Source organism: Octopus sinensis, linkage group LG27, assembly GCF_006345805.1.
Source record: "Octopus sinensis linkage group LG27, ASM634580v1, whole genome shotgun sequence".
NCBI classification, from domain to species: domain Eukaryota; kingdom Metazoa; phylum Mollusca; class Cephalopoda; order Octopoda; family Octopodidae; genus Octopus; species Octopus sinensis.
In genome coordinates this window covers 6,514,746-6,532,245 of record NC_043023.1, presented here as the reverse complement: position 1 = coordinate 6,532,245, position 17,500 = coordinate 6,514,746, and the positions used below count along the sequence as shown (strand labels likewise).

The following is a 17,500-nucleotide window of genomic DNA, read 5'->3' as shown; positions in this document are numbered from 1 at the left end:
CTGTAACTACAACAATACTCTACACAAACACCGACGATGAGTGTGACAATAATAACAACAATAAGCGGAGTTGTACACGTGTATACGGTCAACTTAATATGAATTGACTTATGAAATAAATATAGTATAACAACTGTAACTACAACAATACTCTACACAAACACCGACGATGAGTTTGACAATAATAACAACAATAAGCGGAGTTGTACACGTGTATACGGTCAACTTAATATGAATTGACTTATGAAATATACTATAACAACTATACAAACACCGACGATGCGTTTGACAATAATAACAACAATAAGCGGAGTTGTACACGTGTATGTATACATAAATACATTCACACATAAACACACACACACACAAATATATATATATATATATATAGCATGTGACAAACACCTCTCCATGACTCTGCACCTAAATAACAACCTCATTAATAGAGTAAAATTAATAATAATAATAATAATAATAATAATAATAATAATTGCAACAGCCATCATCATCAGCAGCTACAGCAGCTTCTATATTATCATCGGCATTAATCATCGTATTTTTGAGAAAAAAAAATTGGAAACTTCATACAGCTATAACTATAATTATATATATATACACACATATATATAAAATTATATAGGAAACATATTAAAGGAAACAATACACAAACAAAGCAAACAAAACATATATAAATGTGAAAATTCCTTTAAAAAAAATGAAAAAATTTTTAATTGAAACACAAAAAAATCGAAAATTCAGTTAAATTTTGGTCCCCACTTTTCAACCAAAAGTATAAAAGTTACCAAGAAAGAAAGATTTAATTAAACATTTCTGGGTTTATATATTTATTTATTTAATTAATTAATTAATGTATTTTTGAAAATTAGGGGAACCACTTCTACTGTTTAGGAAAATAAAACAGAAACAACAACGCACCTACTTAATATAAATTGTAATTTTTTCTTGGTTTGAAAGCAAAAATTCAACAGACAACGAAAATATAATCACAAAACAAAATATATATAAGTATATTATATACAAATATAAATTATATACACACATATATATATGCATTATATAAGGCGGGGAGCTGGAAGAATCGTTAGGACGCCGGGCAAAATGCTAAGCGGTATTTTGTCTGAACGTTCTGAGTTCAAATTCCGCCAAGGTCGACTTTGCCTTTCATCCTTTCGGGGTCGATAAAATAAGTACCAGTTGAGTACTGGGGTCGATATAATCAACTTAGCTCCTCCCCCAAATTGCTGGCCTTGTGCCAAAATTTGACGCCAATATATACATTATATATGTATGTTAATATACATTATATATATATTATACTAGATATTTATATAGAGTAATCCTGGAAGTACGTAGTTAAGCACACTATACACAAACGGTTTATACATACATGGAATTATACATACATGGAATTATATAGATATCTGTGTACACACCTGACACACTTCAATGTATAAACGCAAACACACAAAAGATACACGCCCCAAAATTAAACACGTAAGTTAACAGTTAGAAGATAAATATATTTATTTAATATGAAAATGTTATTTAAAGATTATGAAAAAAACATTTGAGTGAACATTTTGTGTTTTTCCTTGTTTTTTTACGTTTTATTCTGAACATCAGTTCGCGTACATGTGTGTACATGTGTGTGTATATGTGCTCACGCGTGTGCACGTGATTGATTTTGTGTATGTGTGTGTGTGTGTGTGGTTTTACTTAGTGATCTAAATAAACATATCTACAGCCAGGCTGAAGACACTTATTTTTCTTTTAATTTATATACAAGCTGTGCTCGACAACATGTAAACAGAAACCCGTATAAACACGCGGATAGCACACAACGTCCTTTTTAAGGAAATGTATAAAAGGTGGGCTGAACCAGTTGCAGAAACTTTAGCATAAATAAAACACGAGACGAAGTTATAATTATATAGAAGATAGCTAAAATATATTACAAATATATATTTGTTTCATAAGAGTTTTTTCTGTTTTCTAGATTTAATGTCACAGCTCTGAATCTCCCTACATTATGTTAAGTATATTAGTTGGACTCTGCGATAGTAGTCAGGAGAATCAAGACCGGTTACGTTCTGCGAATGTATGACTGTAAGTGTATGTGAGTTTATGTGTGTGTGTGTATGTGCATTTGTGTGCGTGTGTGTGCACTTGTGTGTGCACGTGTGTGTGTGTGTGCATTTGTGTGTGTGTGCACGTGTGTGTGTGTGTACACTTGTGTGTGTGTGTGGACGTGTGTGTATGTGCACTTGTGTGTGTGTGTGCACGTGTGTGTGCGTGTATGTGCGTGTGTATGTGTATATATATGTGCGTGTGTATGTGTATATATATGTGCGTGTGTAAGAGAGAGAAACTTAGAGTATGAAGCTTATGCATACATACATGTATGCATGCATAGAAACATAAACACATACATACAAATATATATATACATAACATATAGTATACATATATCAATATATATACATACATAATATTGCATTAAAACTTTATGAATGCATGTATATATATATATAATATATATATATATATATATGTATGTATGTATGTATGTATGTATGTATGTGTATGTATGTATGTATGTATGTATGTATGTATGTATGTAAGTGTGTGCATGTATGTATAAATGTTTGTATGAATGCATGGATATATATATATAATATATATATGTGTGTGTGTGTGTGTGTGTGGTTGTGCTTATGCATGTGCGTATGCATGTATGTATAAAAGAATGAAGGAGTGTATGTGTGTGTAAAGACTTTGTAGTAGAAGACATGCAGTTTGTATTGTGGTAGAGAGTAGAGGAACAAGTATACGTGACTAAGAGTCAGGAGCAAGGCATGCTTATTGGTTACCTGACTACTTCTTTTGAATTCAGTTCGCTGCTATAATTTCAGTCAGATTAATTTTGATATAAAAAAAGTGCATATGAAGCAAATATATAAACGTTATTGGAGCACACGGGAAAACATGTAGCGTAGACATATACCTAAAGCATGTGATGCAAAACATGTAGCAAAAATATAGCGTGAACGTGTAGCACAAACACATCCGAGACGTACGTAGGCTGACTAAACAACACTAGCAATACGATAAAATCTGTGGTGGTTTGCTTCAGAAGCAATCCATAGAGAGGGAGTTCGATAGGTTCCGCTGTAGTGAAGGGTGAAACATTAAATGTTTCGCACATTTGTCCTTAATCAGATTGTAGAAAGACAGAGAATGTGGCGTCGCTTTGGTTGTAGATCAGTGAAATTGCCAGATATGTAGATAGATAGATAGATAGGTAGATAGACAGACAGACAGACAGACAGACAGACAGATAGCCAGACAGACAGACAGACAGACAGATAGATGGATGGATGGATGGATGGATGGATGGGTGACCAGACAGAGGTAGATAGACAGTAAGAGATAGATAGATAGATAGATAGATAGATAGATAGATAGATAGATAGATAGATAGATAGATAGATAGATAGATGGGTAGATAGATAGACAGACAGACTGACTGACAGATAGATAGATAGATAGATAGATAGATAGATAGATAGATAGATAGATAGATAGATAGATAGATAGATAGATAGATAGATAGATAGATAGGCAAAATGGATAATTGATGGATGAATGAATATATTTTTCTGTTAATAAAATTTTTGTCAAATTTAATTCATTTAAATTAAAACTTACAGAAACGTTCATATATTTTTAAGAAAATTATAATTTAATTTCGAATACTTTGTTTCAATTTCTCTTAATTACTGTAGATCAGTTATTATTTGAATAAATTTAAGTTTACCACTCAAATGAAAAGATGGTCTTTTGTTGTCTTTTGTTTTCATTTTTTCAATAAATACTTTCTATTTTTAATCAACCAAATATGAACCATTTTGTTGCACAATGCGTCTCCATCTTTCCTTTAACTTGAAAATGCCCTCTTCCCAGAACTGAGGCGGTTTCATGACAAAGAATTCATCAAGGTATCACCACCGAATAAACTATATCTCTGGATATTCCTCGAGAAAGTTGAAGATCTCATTAAACGAATGAGATGAAAAACCTTATTTTTTTATACTATTGGGTTGTACGGAAAGTTCGTGCCGATTTTTAAAGGAAAGAAAAAGGTCAATAAATACTCGCCGTTACATTTTAATCAACCAAATATGAACCATTTTGTTGCACAATGCATCTCCATCTTTCCTTTTAACTTGAAAATACCCTCTACCCAGAAATGAGGTGGTTTCATGGCAAAGAATTCATCAAGGTATCTTTTTACGTCATCCAAGGAATTGAAATTTTTACCATTAAGATTGTTCTGCAGAGACCTGAATAAGTGGAAATCCGAAGGAGCAATATCTGGTGAATATGGAGGGTGGGGTAACACATCCCAGCCGAGCTGCAGCAATTTTTGTCTGATTCCCAAAGCATCAAGTGCCGAAAATGACCTTTCTTATCTTCCATTTTAAAGGGTTACATAATTAACACAGGTTATAGGAACATAAACCTTCTTCCACGAAAAGATAGCTTAAACTGTGCTCTAAATGGAGGTGTAGTCAAATCCTATTTTATGGACTCAACCATGTTGAAAGGTAAGCTACTATAAATCGGCACGAACTTTCCGGACAACCCAATATTTAAATTTTGCCAAAAGTGCAAGCTTTTCAGTGCTGAAGTTATGGACAAAATTGCAAATTTTGTTGAGGTTGGAACCTGTGCACATTATTACAAATGGGTTCAAAGCTGGAAGACTAATTATAGCTGCATTCGGAGTCATCAGTGCAAACGAGGTCCTTGCTGTAAATTTGGTATTAACTGAAAGTAAAGTCATAGCTGTAAGTTTGGTCAAAACTGCAAGCTTGTTCAAAGTCGTAACTTTGGTCATAGCTGTAAGCTTCATCATAGTTGCAAACGAGGTCCTAGCTGCATGCGTGGTCACAGGAGCGAGACAGTAATAACCGAAAGCAGGGTCAAAACTGCCTGCTTGGTCATAGCTGTAAGCTTGATCATAATTGCAAACTAGGTCATAGCTGCATGCGTGGTTATATATGCAGACTTGATCATAGCTTCAGGCTCGGTCATCTCTGCAAGCTTAGTAATAATAAAATGCGATGTCATAGCTGTAAACTATGAGATAGCTGTAAGCTCAGCCATAGCTACAAACGAGGTCAGCACTGAAAGCAGTAACTATGAGCTTCGTCAGAGTCGTAAACTTTGTCATAACAGCGTGTAGGATCATAGCCGCAAGTGAGCTCACGACTGTGAGATTAATCATAGCTGTACGTTGTATCATATCTGCAAACTTGGTCATAGTTGCAAGCTTGTTCATAACTGTAACCGGAAGTTTGGTTGTAGCAGCAAGTGAGGTTATAACTAAAATCAGGATCATAGCTACACGCTTGGTCATAGCAATGAGCTTGTTCGTACTTACAAACGAGGTTATTGCAGTAAGTTTAATCATGGCTGCAGTCTTCAAAATATCTGCAAAATTGGTCAAAGCGTGGTCATAGCAACAGGCAAAGTCATAACTTCAAGCTTTGTCATGGCAGCAAGCTTTATAATGACTAAAATCGAGGTCATAGTTGTGAGTTTCGTTATAGTTACAGGCTTGATCATAGCTACAAACAGGGTCATCGCTCCAAACGAGGTCACAGCTACAAGCTTGCTAATAACTGAAATGAAGTCGTAGCTGTAAATTTGGTGACGGATACAAGCTTAGTCATAACTGCAAACGAGGTCATAGCTGTTAGCATGGCCGTAGATGTAAGTGTGGCCATAGGTGCAAGCTTCTTGGCAGCTATAGGTTTGGTCTTAGTTCCATCTAGATCAAAGCTGCCAGTGGGGTATTGCTGCAAGTGATATCATATCTGCAATCTTTGTCATAGTTGTACGTTACAAGCTTAGTCACAGCTCCAAGTTTCGTCCTAGTTGCAGGTCTGATCATAGCTATAAGTGTGGTCATTCCTGCAAGCAAGGTCATTGCAACAAATGAGGTAACATGTATAAGCTTTGACATAGCTGCCACTTTGGTCTTTGCTGCAAGCGTGGTCATAGCCGAATGTTTGGTTGTAGCAGCCAGCGAGGCCATAACTACAAACGAGGTCATGACCCTAAGTTGGTTCATGCCAACAAACGAGGTCATATATACAGGTTTGACCATGGCTGCAAGCTTGGTCATATCTGAAAGATTGGTCATAGATGCAAGTATAGTCACAACGTTCATTGCGGTCATAGCAGTAATCCTGGTCAAAGCTGCGAGCGAGGTAATAACTACAAGCTAAGTCATAGATGAGATCTTGATCATATCTGCAAGCTTGGTAATAGTTGCAAGTCTCGTCATAGCTGCATGCTGGGTCATACCTCCTAGCTCGACTGTATTTGCACGTTTAGTCATGGCTGCAAGGTTTGTCATATCTGCAAGCTTCGTCATGTAAATCAAGTTTGATCATAATTGTAAACTTGGATCCAACTTCAAGTGTGGTCATAACTATGAGCTTCGTCAGATCCGTAAACTTTGTCATAACAGCGTGTAGGATCATAGCTGCAAGTGAATTAATCCTAGCTTTATGTTGTGTCATAGCTGTAAACTTGGTCATAGCTGCGAGCTTGGTTAAAGTTGGAAGTTCCGACATAGTTGTATGCTGGGTCATATCTGCAAGCTTGGTCGTTGCTGCAAACAAAGTCATGGCTGAAAGCCTGATCATAGCCGCAAGCTTGGCTATAGCTGCAAGCTTGGTCATAGCTGCAGGCTTGGTCGTAGCTGCAAAGATGGTCATAGCTGCAAAAAAGGTCATAGCTGCAAGTTTGGTCGTAGCTGCAAAGAAGGTCATAGTTGCGAAAAAGGTCATAGCTGCGAAAAAGGTCATAGCTGCAAGCTTGGTCATAGCTGCAAGCTTGGTCGTAGCTGCAAAGACGGTCATAGCTGCAAACTTGGTCATAGCTACAAGCTTGGTCATAGATGCAAGCTTGGTCATAGCTACAAGCTTGGTCGTAGCTGTAAACAAAGTCATAGCTGCAAGCTCGGCTGTAACTGAAAGTGCGGTCAAAGTTGTAAGCTTCGTCATAGCTGCAAACTTGGTCTTAGCTGGAACTAGATCAAGGTTGGTCATAGCTGCAAGCGATCTCATAGCTGAAGCGTAATCATAGCTACAAACGTAGTCATAGGTGCAACCTTGGTCATAGCTACAAGCATGGTCATAATTGCAAGCATAGTCATATCATTTAGCTTGGTCATACTCGCAAGCTTGCTCATAGTTATAAACTTGATCATAATTGCAAGTGAGGTCAGATTTGCAAACGAGGTGATAACTGCCAGCTTCCCAGTAACTGAAAGCGATGTCAAAACTGTAAGTTTGGTCCCAGCTGCAAACGTGGTCATAGACAGAAGTTGGCTTGTAGCTGCAAATAATGTCATAACTAAAATCGAGGTACCTTCATGGACATAGCTTTAAACTTGATCGCACAAGCAAGCATGCATCATAGCTGAATGTTTGGTTTTAGCTGCGATCTTGATCATAACTGTAAGCTTGGTTACAGCGGCACCCCAGGTCATAGCCGCAAGCTTGGTCATAGCTGCTAGCTTGGTCATAATTGCAAGCTTGGTCACGAAGTCAAGCGCGAATATAACAGTAAGCTAGGTCATAGCTACAAACTTGGTTACAGCTGTAAGCCAGGTCATAGCTACTAGCTTGATCATAACTGCAAGCTTGATCATAACTACAAGCTTGATCATAGCTGCAAGCTTGGTCATAATTGCAAACTTGAACATAGTTGCAAGGTTGGTCACAGCGTCAAGCGCAGTCGTAACAGTATTCTTGGACATAGCTGCAAGCTTGGTCATAACTACAAACTTTGTAATAGATGAAAGCTCCGTCATAGCTACGTGTTGCTTCATAACTATAAGCTTCATCATTGTAGCAAGTGAGGTAAATGCACCAAGTGAGGTCATTGCAGCAGACGAGATATTTACAGCAAGCGAGGTCTTTACAATCATGGAGGTCATAGCAGCTGGTAAAGTCATAGCTGCATATGTTGTAAGCTTGTCATAGCCAGAAGCTTGGTCATAGTCACGAACTTGCCCATAACTGCAAGCGGTGTGAAGCTTAGAAATTTTGTCATAATTGTAAATTTTATCAAAGGCGGCGAGGGTGAGAAAAAGTTGGAGCGAAAGAGTACAACAGGAATCGCCACCACCTCCTGTCGGAGCCTCGTGGAGCTTTTAGGTGTTTCTGCTCAATAAATACACACAACGCCCGGTCTGAGAATAGAAACCGCGATCCTCCGACCGCGAGTCCGCTGCCCTAACCACTGGACCATTGCGCCTCCACTATATATATATATATATATATATATAATTGATGAGGGAGAAGGAAGAGGGATTTAGTGCGAATCTTTATACAGCACTACGATCGTTTCGACCCATCCTGCAGCTGTACCTTAAGGGTAAGATATTGAGTATCAAGTTGTGTTGCGTTAATCTGTGCAGGCTCTGTCTTTTCAGGTGCTAAAAATACCGACTTCTCCTTGGCATGTTGTTCTCGCTCGTCTGTGTGGGCACGCCCTGAGTGAATTGGAGCAACGTGAGATAAGGTGTCATTTTCAAAGACACAACGAGCCACCGGGAATTGAAACCACAACCTTACGATCGTGAACGGAATTCCCTAACCACTAAGCCACACGCCTCTATGTATATAAAGACGTGGTTGTGTGGTAAAAAGTTTGCTGCCCAACCACATGGTTCTAGGTTCAGTCCCGCTACGTGGCACCTTGAGCAAGTGTCTTCAGCAATAACCTGGGGCTGACTAAAGTCTTGTGAGTGCATTTAGAAGACGAAAACTAAAAGAAATATATATATATATGTATATATATATATATAATAATAATAATAATAGTAGTAATAGTAGTAGTAGTAGTAGTAGTAGTAGTAGTAGTAGTAGTAGTAGTAGTAGTAGTAGTAGTAGTAGTAGGGAATATAATTTCAAAACTTACAGGGAAAAATTCAATTTAACAATTTTAAATCAAATTTTACATATATAATATATGTATATAATTTAGAGAAAAAACATTATTAAACAATTCAATAAAGAAAGATGTTATTCACACCATATAGAAAACATATACGATAAAAAAAACCTTATTTTAATCAATAAAGTACAATAAATAGTAAATTGCAGTAAAAAGACTACGCACGTTTCATGGCTATATTTTCAAATAGATAAAGATAATAAAATCGATTCGATTCAAAATTAAATCGAACTAAAAATAATACTATTTAAAAATATAGTCACTCATCAGGTCTAAGGTAATAAATAATGAAAAAAAATAATAATAATAGAATATATATATGTATATATATATATATAATAATAATAATAATAGTAGTAATAGTAGTAGTAGTAGTAGTAGTAGTAGTAGTAGTAGTAGTAGTAGTAGTAGTAGTAGTAGTAGTAGTAGGGAATATAATTTCAAAACTTACAGGGAAAAATTCAATTTAACAATTTTAAATCAAATTTTACAATATATAATATATGTATATAATTTAGAGAAAAAACATTATTAAACAATTCAATAAAGAAAGATGTTATTCACACCATATAGAAAACATATACGATAAAAAAAACCTTATTTTAAATCAATAAAGTACAATAAATAGTAAATTGCAGTAAAAAGACTACGCACGTTTCATGGCTATATTTTCAAATAGATAAAGATAATAAAATCGATTCGATTCAAAATTAAATCGAACTAAAAATAATACTATTTAAAAATATAGTCACTCATCAGGTCTAAGGTAATAAATAATGAAAAAAATAATAATAATAGAATATATATATATGTATGTATATAAGCAAAGTTAAGGTTAGTTAAAGCATGTTTGTGACATATTTCAAGTACTAAAGGTCAAATTCACTGGAGTTGCCGTAGAGAAAGATTCTTTCATATGATAAAGAGGTGAAAAAATACTTTACTGCCTAGAGTCGCCACGTGACAAGATTTTCAGACATCGATGTTTCTACCTCTTAGTTGTTATCAATGGGAAATAGGTAAGAGAGGCAACTCAGGACAGACCTTATTAAAACTATAGCCCTAAATAAAATACAGTCAACTACATTAACTGAAGTGCGCCAGTAGACCGCCATGCTGTGGAAATTATCGTAATAAGAGCCCCAGCAGTATTTATGGGTAAGCAAATATATATTTTAAAGAACCCCTTCGGTCATGAATGACCATGGGATTGCACCTAGAAAGTTACCCTCCGAGGCACAAGTCCGGGCAAGGTTGTTTATGGAAGACCAGTAGTCGCCCATGCATACCAGCCTTCCCTCTCCACACCATTGATATTATCCATACACATATATATACATATGATACACGAATAAATTTTAATAATAATTATTACCTTTAAAGGCTTTTATTCTCATGTTCGCCACTTGATAAGATCGATATTTAAATTAACGATCTTATCCTTATTTGTGTAAATTTTTGTTTTTAGTTCGTCATTGTATTTACTGCGGTGATATTTTAACCTCGCACGAGGAGTTATAGGCGGACAATTTAAACTGGTCATGTTGCATACGTGCATATATATGTATGTATACGTTCGTATATGTAAGTATTCATATGTTATATGTATATATGTGTGTATTTATGTTACTATCTGTGTATATTCCACTGATGAGGCAAAGCATTTTTTATGCATAGTCAGATATCCGGGATCTGAAATTATCCAGTAATTTTTTGCTAGTTTATTTTGTCCCCTTGTCTTATCTCTTGGTGCTGTATGAGCATTTAATGTGGTTTTAGAGTCAGGTTTTGGCTGCTATTTCCAGTGTGGTGGTATCTCTTAGATACCCTAAATTATAATTTTAATGATTATTATCTTTAAAGGTTTTTATTCCCATACTGGCCACTTAATAAGATCGATATTTAAATTAACGATCTTATCCTTATATACATACATACATACATACATACATACATACATACATACATACATACATACATACATACATATATATATATATATATATATTATATATATATATATATATATATTATATATATATATATATATATATATATAAAAACATTATTGGTGAATTGAAGAAATGGAGCTGAACGCAGATTGAACAGAAATCGTTTTATTTCATTCTACACGTGTTTCGAAAGGCACAAATTACCAAAATCCGATTGAATAATGGGACCATATTGTGTCTTTCTCTTCAGGAAGAAAATAGGAAATCCGTTGGAAAAACAAAAACAGAACAGAGGCGGAGCAAAAACAAATCGAACTATGCTCCTAAGAGCCATGGGCTCTTAGGAGCATAGTTCGATTTGTTTTTGCTCCGCCTCTGTTCTGGCTCTTAGGAGCATAGTTCGATTTGTTTTTGCTCCGCCTCTGTTCTGTTTTTGTTTTTCCAACGGATTTCCTATTTTCTTCCTGAAGAGAAAGACACAATATGGTCCCATTATTCAATCGGATTTTGGTAATTTGTGCCTTTCGAAACACGTGTAGAATGAAATAAAACGATTTCTGTTCAATCTGCGTTCAGCTCCATTTCTTCAATTCACCAATAATGTTTTAATTTCATTTATCCGCACCAACGCACGGTTGCAACACCATATGGTTGTACCTCCAACCGTGCTGTTTACTGCTGTGATTTTTGCTACTAAGGTATCGGTTAAACTTTTGATTAATCTACTACAAGATTATTCATCTTTCTATTTCACATAATATATATATATATATATATATATATATATATATATATATATATATATATATATAATATATAATATATATATATATATATATATATATATATATATATATATAAAGGGAAAGTTTACGAAAATAAACAAAAGACGAAGGCAGGTGGAGTACAAACAAACAAAGGTATTAGTATAGCGCTCAGGAATAGAAATAGAAAAAGTCTTTTACGTTTCGAACCTACGCTCTTCGACAGAAAGATACACAGAAAAAAACAAGGAGAGAAAAAAATGCGTGTAGTAGCTAACGATCTATCATGGCGTATATATATATATGTATATATATATATATATAATGCATAAACAGAGCCTGAAAGATTGCTTTAAGGTAGATAACGAACTTTATAAATATACCTACTCAAGTATCATGAAGGCATGAAACTGTTGGTAGCTCCTTCGGTTCTGTATTCAATTTGATACATAACACTCACACGCGAACGCACGCGAGCGCGCGCTCACACACTCATACGTGTGTGTGTGTGTGTGAATATATATATACATGCATCTGCACAGCAGACACTACACACCAGACATCCATTCAGTCACATGAATCTGAAAGTTAACTTTCACGAATAGGCAATAATCTTTATTGATATATAAACAGATTTATAATCACCACTCACCATATATATACACACATATATATACATACACAGATATATATATACATATATACATATATACATATATACACGCGCACACGTATGTAAGGTGTATGTTCATATATCCATTACAACAACACACACACTATCTTCAGATGTCGGCCAAGCAAATTAACTAGCATGTTATGTTGATACACATCATTATCATGCATGCACACAGACACACACACTCATATATAGAGATACGCAAACACACACAAACACATACACACACACACACACACACACACACACGTGTGCATTTATATATATATATATATATATATATATATAATTAGAGGTTAGATAATTAATTGATTTATTTCCATTTTCTTATTTTTTTTTATATATATATATATATATATATATATATATATATATATATATATATATATGTAAACCATATTATGTTATACATGTATGTATCTTCTTGTAATTGTCATTTAAGTAAATAAATAAATAAATTGACATAATATAATGTCTAAAAGTTGATGAACCACCTATTGATTTGCTCTCTCTCTCTCTCTATATATATATATATATACATACATACATAAATAAATACATACATACACACACACACACACACACATACATATATCAATCGTTATTGTAGATATCCAATCGTTATGAGTTTGAGTCAGTGAGTCAGTCTCTTACTCCACTCAGTTTTCAAGTGTGAACTCACTGGGACGTCACCTAAGTTACACTCACTCACATACACAACATACACACACACACACACACACACATACACACACACACACGCACAGAGAGATATTATTTATGGGACTACAATTCACTCAACAGAAAGCGGCAAACTCTATGGATGCCAAGACAATTTGTCTGATGAGTGCCATGCATGGACATTTCAATCTTTGAGAAACTTCTGTAACCGTTTGACAAAAAAATATTATCACATACCATAACACCAATATCTTTATTTCTATCTATCTGTCTCTCACTCTTCTCTCTCTCTCTCTCTCTCTCTCTCTCTCTCTCTCTCTCTCTCTCCCTATATATATATTATATATATATATATATATATATATATATATAGTTGTCAATATGATATTACATACTAAAATATTTCTCATCGCTGTGTTTTGGACAGTATTAACGCCACAGCAAATTGGAAGTAAAACACCAGGTTAGTCCATGTCTATAATAATTTTTCTTGTCGAATAATGCTGTCACTATAGTTATGTCTCTGTGTGTATACGTATGTACATGTGTGTGTGTGTGTGTGTGTGTGTGTGTGTGTGTGTGTGTGCTTGCAGCAATTAGCGCTCGAAATGGATGTATGGTGTGAAGATATCTTGGCGAGTATTCAGCGACCCATTTCTCTTTCTGTGTATTTTAGCTCGCTCGGCTACGCCCAGAGCTTGCACCGCCCGCTTCCATTGATGTAGGGTCTCTGCCGTTCTAAACTTTTTCCCCTTTGATATCGAATTGGGTCCTTTTGTCTTTGAGGCATCACACATGGCTGGACGAGGATGTGATAACAAATCCAGAACACCAATGTTTGCCAAATTCCATTGAGCGAATGTATAGAGACAGGTGGTCAGAAAACGTTTCTAATTTTTCCTTTCCACAAACTACAAGACACAAGTCAGGTTGGAAGAAAGATAAAAGAAAAACGGTTTATTAAAATGTTCAAACCTGTTCTGAACGGAAATAACAGCAATTATATAACAACCAGTTATTGAGGTGGATTAAAAAATATAAACAAGTTGCAGAATATCAGTACGGCTGGCAGACTGTGATGTTTAAGAGCTTACGGATTGATCAAAAAAGCATTCGAAAAATTTGTCTGGTTGGAGCGTTCTAAGAGATACTAAAGTTATCAAGGACTGAACTGTCAGTTAAACACATTTGAAATCTGATGAGTTCACTGTGTATGAAAACGCTAATTTTGTTAAAATACCATAAAAAAACGTGAAAACGTCTTAACTTTATTTAACTTATATATATATATATATATATATATATATATATATACTCTTTTACTCTTTTACTTGTTTCACTCATTTGACTGCGGCCATGCTGGAGCACCGCCTTCAGTCGAGCAAATCGACCCCGGGTCTTATTCTTTGTAAGCCCAGTACTTATTCTATCGTTCTCTTTTTGCCGAACCGCTAAGTGACGGGGACGTAAACACACCAGCATCGGTTGTCAAGCAATGCTAAGGGGACAAACACACACACACAAACACACACACATACATACATATATATATATACATATATATATACATACATACGACAGGTTTCTTTCAGTTTCCGTCTGCCAAATCCACTCAGAAGGCATTAGTCGGCCCGGGGCTATAGCAGAAGACACTTGCCCAAGATGCCACGCAGTGGGACTGAACCCAGAACCATGTGGTTGGTTAGCAAGCTACTTACCACACAGCCACTCCTGCGCCTATATATATATATGTGTGTGTGTGTGTGTGTGTGGCTTATTGGTTAGGGTATTCGGTTCACGATTGTAAGGTCGTGAGTTCAATTCCCGGCGACACGTTGAGTCCTTGAGCAAGACACTTTATTTCACGTTGCTCCAGTCCACTCAGCTGGCAAAAATGAGTTGTACCTGTATTTCAAAGGGCCGGCCTTATGTCACGCTGAATCTCCCTGAGAACTTCGTTAGGGGGACACGTGTCTGTTGATTGCTCAGTCACTTGCACGTTAATTTCACTAGCAAGCTGTTCCGACGGAGTGCTCTTTCATTATATATATTTATGAAAGTAATGAAAGTGAACTGTCATTAAATAATTCTAGTACCGGACACTATCCCCCCAGTTGTAATTGTAGGATTAGATCAAAATGTCCGGTATCTGGTCGTTGTTCGGTCCAAAACGTATTTTTTATAAATGCACGATAATAACTTCTAACAATAGCTTTCTTTATTTCGGTTGTTCGGTAGATTTTAAAAAACGTCTCAACAATCATTTTTCCTCTTTTAGGCTCAAACATAAGGCAGGTTGCACAACATTATCTAGCAAAATTTGGGAACTAAAAACAAATGATATAGAATTCAACCTAAAATGGGATATAATAAGAAGGGCGCAACCTTATAGAAATAGTAGGGGTGGTTGTCAACTTTGTTCTATGGAAACTTATGAAATTTTGAAACATCAGAGTAATACAAATCTGTTAAATAACCGTTTGGAGCTGTGATCATCTTGTATACATCGTACAAACCGAACGTTTAAATACTTTAAATAATAATTTTGTGAATATTCCTATATTTTTCAAATTTTAATTCTTTATAATCAAATAAAAAGAAATATACCATACTGGCTTTCAATTTAACATTCATAGATGACTAAGAAAAACTTCACTGCAAACTTAAAATTGAATTCTTCATTTTTCTAAAATTAAACTGTATGAATCTAATTAGTTGAAATCCTAAATAGTATGAATCCCAAATAGTAGGAATACTAAATAGTATGAATCCTATATCCCTAAAGAAACTATTCAGTTCACCTTGATTATCTCACTTCCATTTCTTAATATATAATTAGTCTAAGATATCTTTACAAAATATATTTAACCAAATAGGAACGAATATACCATACTGGTTTTAGTCTAACACCCATAAATGATTAAAAAACTTCATTATAAACTTAGAATTAAATTCTTCTTTTTCATAATGTTCTCCAATACTAAGTAGCATTAATCCTATGTCCCTAGGGAAAGTATTTGGTTAATCTTGATTATCTCACTCCCATTTCTTAATATATAATTAGTCTAAGATATCTTTACAAAATATATTTAACCAAATAGGAACGAATATACCATACTGGTTTTAGTCTAACACCCATAAATGATTAAAAAACTTCATTATAAACTTAGAATTAAATTCTTCTTTTTCATAATGTTCTCCAATACTAAGTAGCATTAATCCTATGTCCCTAGGGAAAGTATTTGGTTAATCTTGATTATCTCACTCCCATTTCTTAATATATAATTAACCTAAGATATTTTTACCTAACTAATTAACTTTTATCCGCAGGTAATAAATTTTATTCCCATTAGATCCTATATTTTAATTCATTAATATCAACTCACTATCCATGAAATTTGAATAATTTACTCTTCTAAGTCACCTCCCTTCATATTATGAAATATCACATTCTACTAAATCTTTGAATATCTTTCTTTGATTTTCCCTCTTAGTATATATTTTGTATATATTCTTTGATTTTCCCTCTTAGTATATATTTTGACCCATAATATGTTCACTTGATTAATAAGGCTTTTCCCCCAGTTAATAAGTACTATGCCTACTCATAATAAGTGATAGTCTTTTTCTCCAAATTGAATAAATTTTAGATTTATATTTTTTCCTTTATTCTAACGTGTCAAAGTACTTGGAACTTATTGACCAACTGTTGTGATGATGTGCATAGGGTTTGTAAGGTATCTGCATTCTCTGTGAATATTATTGTGACCATACAGTATAGCTCAACAAACATATATAAAGAAAAAATATTCCTTTTGAGCTATACTGTGTTGTATTGTATTATATTATTATATTATTATATTATGCTGTTGCTGTATTCTATGTGATATTTTCCATCTACTATGTATTGTGAATGGCAGGATGCACATATTCTTTTACTGGTATTATTATTAATAATATTAATAATAATAATATTAATAGCCTTTGTAACTTAATACAATGAACTCTGGACTTTGTATATGTACACTTTCTTGTAGATGTGTGTATGTATGTATATTCTAATATATTGATTTGACTAACTGTAACCTTATATGTATATTATTATGTATATACTTATATATATGTAGGTGCATGTGTATATGCGCTTACATGTATGTGTATATTATGTATATGTACTGATTCTTGTATATGTGTACCTTCTCTAATATTCATATTTGAATTGTACTTTATAATCTCTGAAGAGGCCTTGGGATATATATGTAAGTATCTCATTTATAACCACATATTACCTTAACACACCTGGCTAATATGAGCATAATGAGATACTCTTATTTACATGGTTGAAACAGCTGTAAGATCTAGTTTAT

The 17,500-nt window shown here is 34.5% G+C and overlaps 1 protein-coding gene across 1 annotated transcript in view; it reads left to right on the top strand.

The window, feature by feature from the left end:
* The first annotated feature begins 13,514 nt into the window (after positions 1-13,514).
* Positions 13,515-17,500, top strand: part of LOC115225492 (acetylcholine receptor subunit beta-like) — a 35,249-nt gene continuing 31,263 nt past the window's right edge. The window contains exon 1 of the mRNA XM_036513851.1: positions 13,515-13,596. Coding sequence (XP_036369744.1) covers positions 13,515-13,596 — 82 coding nt within the window. The remainder of the gene's footprint in view (positions 13,597-17,500) is intronic.